This window comes from Pteropus alecto, unplaced genomic scaffold, assembly GCF_000325575.1.
Source record: "Pteropus alecto unplaced genomic scaffold, ASM32557v1 scaffold164, whole genome shotgun sequence".
Classification (NCBI taxonomy): Eukaryota; Metazoa; Chordata; class Mammalia; order Chiroptera; family Pteropodidae; genus Pteropus; species Pteropus alecto.
The window spans coordinates 12,681,053-12,691,674 of record NW_006439568.1 but is presented as its reverse complement, the minus strand read 5'-3'; the positions used below and the strand labels follow the sequence as shown (position 1 = coordinate 12,691,674).

General features: G+C 33.9%; 1 protein-coding gene across 1 annotated transcript in view; it reads right to left on the bottom strand.

Moving 5' to 3' along the window:
• The window catches only part of CSMD3 (CUB and Sushi multiple domains 3), a 1,016,080-nt gene that overhangs the window by 203,550 nt on the left and 801,908 nt on the right, over positions 1-10,622 (bottom strand). The window contains exon 32 of the mRNA XM_006916698.2: positions 5,973-6,089. Coding sequence (XP_006916760.1) covers positions 5,973-6,089 — 117 coding nt within the window. The remainder of the gene's footprint in view (positions 1-5,972; positions 6,090-10,622) is intronic.

Here is a 10,622-nt window from a genome sequence, read left to right as displayed (position 1 = left end):
AAAGAAGTATTTTTTTGTTTTATTTTTTACTTAATTTTAGAGATTTTTCTGGTTTGCATTTTTCTGCCCCCTTAATCTACCACCAATGTATAACTGTTGGGGCTGATCAGTGTTTGGTATCGCCTCCAACGGCAGTGGGGAAGGAAAGGAATAATGATGGTGCAAAAGTGTAGTTAATTAACATTTTTCCTTGGTTATTCCTCATTGACACAGTGAAGAATCACAGGTCAGCGAGGTTTAAAAAAGATTTATCTAAGGTATATTTCATAAAGACAAAGCATGCCCCAAGGAGGCACTTGTTTTCGGCAAAGAGCTGCAACACAGTGCTATAATAACAACAAGCGGGCTAAAAGGACCCAGAAGTGGGAATGTCTGCATTAAATCTGGGCTGTGATGGGTTGTTCCAAAGCGATTCCTAGGTGATTGGTGTATAAGGTCATTTTGATTGACACTTAGCTGCTATATACCTCTTTGCCTAGTAACCATGTGCGTACTCAGAATTCAGTCTGTTATAATTCGATTCATGAATTTCCAGGCATAAACACAGTGTTATAATAAAGCTTAAATTGCAGGCAAATTAGGGTAGTACCTTCTGCGCAGGTGTCTGTAGCCAGATTAGGCCAGCTAAGACTATCACTCTCCTGTCCTCTGTCTCTGGGGATATAAGAGTGAATCTCTACCAGTAGAGTGTTTCTTGGGGGGTTTCTGGGCTGGGCCCCTATTCTTTTGTTCACCCTATGTCTGACGAGCTACCTAACAAATGGATTTTATGTAACTCTTCTTACATTTCCCTTTTTTTATTTTAATGTATAAAATAAGCCACAAAACTGCCATTTTACAGAGCATTTTTTCAATTTGTTGAGATTTTGCTTCCTAGCAATTGTCAGATTGGCTTAAATAAACCCAATAAATTTTTTCTATAGGTTTGGACATTTTTTAAATTGACATTTACTTGGTGCAATCAGCAGAATTCCAAAGAAGCCCACCTAGGATTGCCCTGTGGACCCCTGGACCTGGTATTGTGTACCAGCAAAGGCACATTATGCCTCACGGGCTCCCAGTTTTGTATTGGGTAAACTTGAATCAATTTTTCTTGGAATTCTGGACCTCCTTGTTTTAAACTAGGAGGCTCAGACTTTATTTGAGCTGTTCTTAAATTAAAAAAAAAAAAAAAATCTAGTACCACCTACTAACTTTTAGGTGGTACTAAAGGTTAAAAGTTGAGATAACCCAGGGACAGGAAAAAAAAAATGGGTGGCTGGTTTTTAATTTTAGCTTTTCCATTGGGAATCCTTTCTGAGAATGTGAACAAAACTTTTTACTAGATAAATGAGAGTCTGAACTCTTTTTGCTCTGAAGATAAGGGTCATTTACCCCATCAAGCTCAAATTTTGGGTATTTTTAGGTGACTAAGAATCTATGTGGAGGTGTCAGGGGGTACCCCTCAGGACAAGCAGGGCCCCATGGGGAATTCCAACACAACTGTAATTAAATAATTGACTTGTCTGTCGATGAGCACATGAAGGCTGGTTACCTAGCGCTCTGAGTCCTCATGGTTGTGTTAGACAGCCAGGGAGAAACTGAGACACACACAAGGTTTGGATGGAGCAACTTGGGAGGTGACAGACCCTTGGAGCTCAATCTGTAAGCAGAACACTTCAAGCGACTATGCAATAGCCCTAGAAATTTCTTCAGACTTTGTAGATCTAAAAATAAAACTAAAATTAACATGGGAAATTGTACCTCGAGGCCGACAAGCCCTAGCTCCATTATCACTTCTGTAGATGTACAATTCACAGGAAGTACTTGCAAGTACTTACAGAAATGGAGACATTTACCTAAAAGTTATATCAACTAAGATGGCTGAAATGGAGTTCTTCTGACACCTAATTTTTTTTTTTTTTTTGCATGCATCATAGGAAAAAAAAAATAAGCCTGCTCTAAAATCAAACTGAAGGAATGAGAGGCTTACCTCAACTGGAAATAGAAGCCTCTGAAATGGAGCACAAAAAGACTTTGTTCTCTCCGGGAAGTAATAAGAAAATTTTAAAGACTATCTGTCTCTGAACTAAAGGCTTCCAATGCTGCTCAGTGCCAACACCTCACTTTTCCCTCTTCTCTAAATGCCCCACTGTACCCTTTACTTTGCTATTTGGACTTACTTTGTCTTCCTCTCCCTTCTCTCTCTCTTCTACAAAACAGACAAAAACAAACATTAGCCTCTGATTTATACCCTACTTTAGCTGTCATCCTAGCCTTTTGTTTTTTTCTCAGCTAGGATTGTTGAAATAGAAGTTCACAACATTTACTCCATAATTTTACTAACTCCCTCCTCCTTGCAATTTGATTTTGGCCTCTATACTCCAGGTATAAATACATATTAACAAAATAATTCACCATTAACAATGTCAATAGTTCACTTATTTTCTAAAACTCCTTATCTACAGTAAATTCAAAATAAGAGAAAAATCTGTCTTCCATGTTTTTGACACTTAATTCATGAAGACTTAAGCAACTAAACTATAAGAAAAAACAACTGGTAATTAAAAACTGAAAGATGAAAAAATTAAGACATATTTTATTAATAAAGTATGGTATTTTAATCCACAAATCCAATTGAAATAGTTTAACACTACAGAAGAGAGTGAAATATCAATAAATGCTATCCAATTGACCCCAAATTTTTATTTTTTCTAAGTACAAAAAACAACTGAAATTCTGCAGAATGAATATTGCCAAAGTAACCTTAATATCTGAAGTTCAAAAGACATCCTGTGATACTCATAATATTACAAATTGACAATCTTCTTATCTAGAAAAATGGAAAGATAGGAATTGACTGACAAACGAAATAGCATTTACTCAATCAACCAGTAGAGCAGAATCACATAAGTGCACATTTAACTTATATAAATTCAATTCTACACCAGGCAAAAATAAATAAATGAAAGTAATTTGGTGCCACATGACCTCTAAGAAACCAAACTAGCTCATTTGTCATTATCTGAAGAAATTGTTACCTGTTCTGAAATTGGAGGGAAAACAACCCATTAGAATTATTCAAACAATATGACTTGTGCAAAATCATGTAGATGACCTATGGGAGATTAAAGAAATTTCATGGGTAATGATTATATGTGATTTTCTCCTTATGTAATAACTTTAGAACCTTAACCCATGTAAAAAAATGTAACACCAGTGAATGAACTGAGTGAGTATATTTGACAGACGTTATGATAAACGATTTTAAAATGTAAAATTCTAAGAGTATCAGTATATAAAAGATATAGTAGAAGGAAGGCATGATTATAATTTGGGATAAATGACAGGAAAAGAGAAAATAGTAAAAAGTGATACAAAGTAATACTAAAACATCATAAAATAAAGCCCAACATAGCAACAGAAGGAAATTATGGTGGAGAATGAGAGGAAGCAGAAGCGAATAGGAATTTTATTTGTAGAAACCCGAGGACTAGTGCTTGATCACCTCACATTAAGTAGGCAAAAGTAAAGATAGGAAGAAGTCAATGATTTATTTAATTCTGCTACTGTATTCCCTAATTTTAAGGCATCATTAGATAACTAGATATTCACTGGAGATGAGAAACACAAAATACTTGTTTTTATGCTTCAATTGCATAACATATTTTATTTTTAGCCACGCTACTCTTAAGACTCTAGTCTAATTCCGTAATTCCTGTCATTTTATTTCATCTTTTTTTTTTGAGGGGGGCAGGGAAGTCTATGAATATGAACATAAAGAAAAGTGTGTGTATATGTGCACACATGTGTGTATATGACATTATGTATTATCATGTCAATCACTTACATAATTAATATTGTTTAATTATAAAATAACCGTATAAGGTAGACATTTATCATCTCTACTTCAGACATGAGAAAAGTAAGGCTCAAGCTGATGATATGACTTGTCCAATGAAAAAGAGCGAATTGGGTGGCGCTCTGAAGTCACAAATCTGGCCCCAAAGCTGGCATTCTTAAACCTAAAGGTATTGAGCATAAACTACGTGAGACAAATTTTTTATATACCACCTCATTTACTCCTCGCAACTCTGCTCTGTGGACATAATGACTCCTATTTTACAAACAAACAAACAAACAAACAAAAAACGAGTCTCAAACAGATTATATAATTGTCCAAAGATAGATAGTTTGTGACAGGCTGAAATTAGAATTCAAGTCTATTTGAATTAGTAGGTAGTTTGAAATAAAGAATGATGCAACATTTATAAAAATAAAATCAATTTCTTTATTAGCAAATCAATGTATATTTGATTTTATCCACAAATAATCCAAAAAAATTTAAAAAAATTAGTGTTCAAAACCACTGAATATTGGTTGTATTATGTTTTACATTAAAAGATTAAATTTAACTTACATTAACCCTGCTAAAATAAATATTTCATTCTTCAGGAATCTGCTACTTTTATTTTAATCACTACTTTTTCTTCCTTTTTTTGAACACACATAGGCTGCTATAAAATATCTGCAGGTGATCTGCATGTCTACATATCAGAAACGGAAATAGCTATTTTTCCTCTTTCTCATTTTTTGGCCACATAGTATCCCAAGAACAGGATATAATAAAACAAATTAATGGCTTCTAAAAAAGACTTGGATAGCCATGAAGTTTTCTGGACCATCATTGCTAGGATTCTGTGAGCATCCAGGTAACACTTTTGGCAGCTGGGGCTATATCCTCTCTAGCAAAGGAAGAACTCTCTTGGGCACAAAAGGCAAAATATAAACAGAATTAAGCAGATGATGTTTTCCTTTCTAAACTACTATTCTCTTCACAAGGAGCTCAACTCTAATTCAACTGATCAAAATGCTAGGAAGAAGAAATATTTTGTAGAGTACAGAAAGACACGTTGCTAATGCTGGCATCATCACTCTATTTCAAGTTAAAATAAAAGGTTTAGCACTTCACTCTGATCACAGTTCTCTCATGTAAGTTGAGAATCTTGGACTTGTTTCAGAAGAGAGAAAAGGAGGATATATAGGTAATACCTGGTTATAAAAAATTGGACTGGAAGCATCAGCTTATTTTATATATCAGCAGAAACATTAAGTCAAGATGTGATCCAAAAACCTTGATATGATAAAATCCATGTCCTTCTGCTAAAATACTTAGTCATCCAGACCCACACATTCACTACACCATAGCAAATCTTTTACTATATAACACAGTGCCATAAATCTAAATTCTACAGCTCTGAACTTTCAGCCTCTGTCTCATACTTTACTGCTCACTAAATTTCCTTTGCCTATCCATCTATAAACGGAGCTTAACCTGGGTTAGATCCAGCTGGATCTCAGACCCAAAACCTTTAGAAGTCAGGTAAGTGACTTCTAAGACTTGTGATCAGGGAGATGTAAAGATAGCAAAGGACACATTGTCTTTTCAGTGTCAATGCAGAACAGATTGTTAAGTTGACAAGATGAGCTGAAATGTCCTTTGCTGTCTTTTTATATTTTTTGCTGGCCCAGAAACTAGGTGCTCGAAAACAAAATTTCTTCTTTCTGGAAATGTGTTAATAAAGTATAAAACAATTTTTTAAGTATATTTTTGTCATTATTGTGATACACTTCTACATTGACTTTATGTATATTTTGCAGCGCAGATTTTGCTTTATGCTCTGGTAATTTCCCATTTTATATAATTCAAATATGAAGGCACTTGCAAGGTTATCGAACATACTGATTTTTAAAAATTAAAAACAATCCTGTTTTCATTTTTATATTGTTGTTCACCTGTGTACATGACTATAAATTCAGACTGAATAAAAAGACCTTACATTTTATTACAAAGCTAACTAAAAAGACTGCAGAGTAAAGTAATTTATGAGTAGTAAATATTTTCATTAAAAAACCTAACATTTTTGAGCAGTGCGTAGTGAAAAATAAAGCATTTCTGGAATGAAATACATGGTGAGATGAATCTTACTTACCAAATTCCTTAGGAACTGCTATAGAATAAACACAATTATGTCCCACACTGTAATTTTTTGGATAGTTTGGTGATAGAACAGTGCCTTCAGAACCAGTTGAACGACTTCCACATGGTGCTAAGAAATAAAAATGATCAAACATTATTTTTAGAAAAAAAATAAATATTCACACTATGAATATTTTCTTGATAGAAAAAATATGGCAACTAGATTTAAAAAGTATGTTTATTTCCTTATTTTAAAGAGATTCCTCATTGTCAAATATTTAAAAAAAATAAAATCAAAAACTGCACTACAAAACTTTTTAAGCATTAAGATTTACTCTTCTCAGAAACAAAGTAATATAACAATATTGTAATGGTGCTATCTCTATAGGTAATAATGGTGGTTGTGCTTTTATTTCTGATAAAAGTGTAATAATAATTATGTCTTTTATAATGATGAGAAAGTACATATGCAAGTGAGAAATTATTTCACTGACAGGCTTTGAAACTCTACTGAAAATCAACCTTGATTATGCTGCCACTAAATTATTTCTATACATGGTTTAGGATGGCTATATCAATACACTCATCCACTCATCTAAGCGAAATACTCTCTCACCATATGATTTACACTTAAATCAGAGGAGTTGCTGATGGTGTACAGAGGCAGGTTTTTTGCTATCTCAAGCCCAAATGTGCTATGTTCCTAAAAAAGATGAAAGTAAAACCAATGTTTCTGGCAAATTTATAGATGATGGTTCTGCTGTTCACAAGGTAGGGGGATGTGTAGTTCTGGAACTCAGAGAGAGACCTAAGCTACTAATAGAGACTTAAGTATCCAAAGCATAAATTGATGGTATTCTTTAAGTGAATGAGGTCACACAGAATAGTACATAGAATGAGAAAAGGCGGCTAAAGAGGAGGTCTGGGGAATGCCAAGGTAGGATCTGATAGATAGAGGGTGGTTACCGAGAAATTAGTCTCTTGGGAGCAACGGGAGAAGAGAGTGCCAATTAGAAGAAAGTGTTCAGAAAAGCTAAGTGTTGTAAAGTGGTAATAAATGAAAAAGGAGTCTTGGTGGATTTGGCAATGTGGAGCATTGGGGAGCAAGGCGCTTCTTCTTGAGGAGGTTTTCTTGAGGAGGGATTTCACCTAGGCATACCTGCCTGCTGGCCCCACTCCTACCTCCTGGAAGTGGAATGAGCTGCCTGATGAGCTTAGACAGGAACTTGACTCCAGTTAGGAGCCACTCTGCCAACAGAGTGCAATCACTGGTCTCTTACTCTATAGTGTATTTCAAAGTGCATCTGTTCAGGGGGGGACCATGGTTGTTGCAAGATACCTGTAACTGCATAGGAAGCTCAATGTTATTGCTCCTTAGCTTTTATTAATATTAAAGCTGATGGTTTGATTTCCTTCATCCTATCTCTTAATTGGCTTTGAACTTGTGCAGAATTATCCTCAAACACAAAAAAAGGAGTTGGTATTATTAATACAGTAGTTTCAACCAAAGCGGTTTTCTATAAATTAACACCAGCAAGCCAAATCCAGCCCATACCAAAAGAAGTTTTTACATTTTTAAAAAGTGACAAAACAAAACAAAAACTAGTAATATGTGCCAGAGACATGTGGTCAGCAAAGCCCAAAATATCATTTGGCCCTTTAACAGAGTTTGCTAACTCCTGAAATAGAGAGATAGCAGCTAAATTGTAGTTGGATGAAGAGTAAGTGGTATATAAATACAAAAACAATCAAAATCATAACCATAAACAAAAAGAGAATGCAGAAAGTAGGTGGAAGAAGATGCAAAGCTGAATGTGTTTTTGTTATCATTGTTTGACAGGGAGCAAGGAGTCCTTACAAAGAGAGAATAATCAGGAGCACTGACCTGGAGGCTTGGAAAAGATAAGATTAAGAAGAAAAGAGGAGTGACTAGATTTAGAAAGCTTTAGCTACACACTCCTTTGTTACCTGAGGAAAGGGCTGAAGGAGACTGGAAGTACATAGGTTTAGGTTTTATGCTGAAGATTTATTGGAGTTTATGCCTGACCTCCTTTTTAAAGAGAGCTGGATAGGGTATGCGATATGGCTTGAGAAAAGTCATAACAGTTTGAAAAGTCAAAACTTTTGATCCGGCCAAAGTTTGATATATAGCAATATATTTAAAACACACACAGCCAAAGTTTTGATCCGGCCAAAGTTTGAAATATAGCAATATATTTAAAACACACACACAACACAAACAGTCTGCTGTATTGAGTTGGGTGGCTAATAAAGGTCCTGACTTTTTTCTTTTTAATGTTCTATAAAATGGTAATAGTTAGAATTAAACATATTAAAATTAGAACTCCCCAGAATAACAACGAATTGACAGTGATGATAATAACCCAAGATGCATCAATCACTCTCATCACTCATTATTGTTTGAGATTAGAGTAGTCAGGTATATTCTTATTTCAGCACTGATAACTTTATGCAACTGATAATAGTAGTGATGAGAGAATTATTTAAGAATGAGCAATATGTTTTAATTTTCTTTCTGATTTTAAGGTGCTCCAAAATACAGTACTTTGAATGTATGTGACAAACTTATTTTTAAATTTCAAAAGTATAAACAGAAATTAGTTTTTAACTTGAGTTTAGCTTTGTGACTTAGTCATAAACATTCTGCCATTCCACATTAATATGCATCTGACAGCTCAATTTGTTCTGTATATTTTATTTTTTATAATGGACATTAAGGATAGCTTTTGTTGAAAATTTAAGTTATAAATATGAAAAATATAAATGTTTTTATTTTAAATCACAGCTGAATATACGTGAAGTTGCAATATAATAACGTGTCTTTATGGTAACTAAGATTATGTTAGATTCTGTTATTTGTACTGGTAGCAATAAGTTTATATTCCTTATGGTCGATGATTACAGCATGGACTAATTTATAGTCAATTATGCTCAATACTGTAGTGATTTTATATAGTATGTAAATATTTTATATAGTATGTAAATATCATAAATAAGGGTAAATTAACTATGCTGTGAAATACAGATTTATTATAATCTGTTTTATGTTTATAAAAATCTAAATGGAAAAACGACTAAGCCAGGCCAGCTTTACTAATTCTCCTAATATTGGTTCCTAGAAGCTTTTCATATTCTCTCATCCTATTTTAATTTCATCTTATTGGCTAATACAGAAAAAGACAGCCACCTTTATCTTTCTGGATCTGTTAACAATCAGTAGAAGATAAAAACGAGCCAGTACTTTTAATTTTATGCTTATTTTTGCCATTTGACTTATACCTGTAGGCCTTTTGTCAAACTGGCTGTGTTTCTACAGTGTACATCATTGGAATGCATTAAAAGCAAAAACTCACCTGTTCCTACCACTTAGGTGATATGACGACTACCTCTTAAACCTGTATTTTAATAGCAATTTTGTAGAACATACAAATTTGAGATGAAATGGTTCTGTGATTCACTAAATTTGGGAAATACAGGGTTCTTTATTGTAAGACTTCACTGAAACTTTGATAAGGTTTGGAAAATATCATGTTCTTTCTTTGAAACTTATTTGATCATGGAAACTTGTCTCAGTGTTAACATCTCACAAGGCCTATGTTCCCCAGAACTCACTTTGCAAAATGGCAGATTGATGATTCTAAAATGTGCTTTCACATTGGCAATAATTCTAACATTTATATTATTGACTGTAATTATGATTTTGTAGCACTAAAGAACTGTGTTTTATGTATACATAGAGGGCCAAAGTAATTTAAAGATTTAAAATGTCAAAGTTAGCTTATTATAAAATGCTATTATTCTTAATACTCTCTCCCTGACTTTTGGGTTCCAACACATCACTGATTTGTTGCTTGTGCCCTTCTATACCTTATCAGCCTCCTTTTTGTCTGCCACTGTAACTGCCACAATCCAGACTCCCAATAGTTTTCACGTGAACGCTTCCAATAGCTAGCCAGCTCATCTCTACAAGTTCTTACTACTAGTAGTGATTTTCCTCACACACAAGTCTTATCATTTTTCTCTTCCTAGAACAGTTCTGATGAACAGTAGGTCCTCCATAAATGTCTGTTGAAAGATTAAATGAACTACACTTGTGAAACCAGGCTCCTATGAAATAGTGTTCCACAGTAAGCATGTAACACAAACATTTCATTTGGTTGAAATTACCCCAGAAATTAAGTTAAATCCAAGACAGAATCAAAACAAACCCTCTTTTAATAAATCCATAGATAAGCTATTTTTTTTTCTGTCTGTTGTTGAAATTGACACTGTTTCTCTGAATACCACGAATCACTATTGCTTTATTTTAGAGGTAATATTATGTGAAAAATTATGCATCTTTAAATATTAAAAATATATTTAATTATAAGATTTTTAAATACAAGAGCTACATGGATACTGAGTTCCACTGACGATATAGCAAACAGCAAACTCATGTCTGCCATTCACAGTAGCAAATCCATGTTAGTAATTATTCGGTCTGCTGTATACTCTCATAAGTAAGAGAAATCACCTACATAGTTTAATTTTGTGTGTGTGTGTGTGTGTTTTTTATGCTCTCTTTTTCTGTTTTTTTAAAAATCTTCTTATGGCTGAATTTGTATGGTTTGAATTGTATAAGTAAAATGTGCCCATGCTGTAA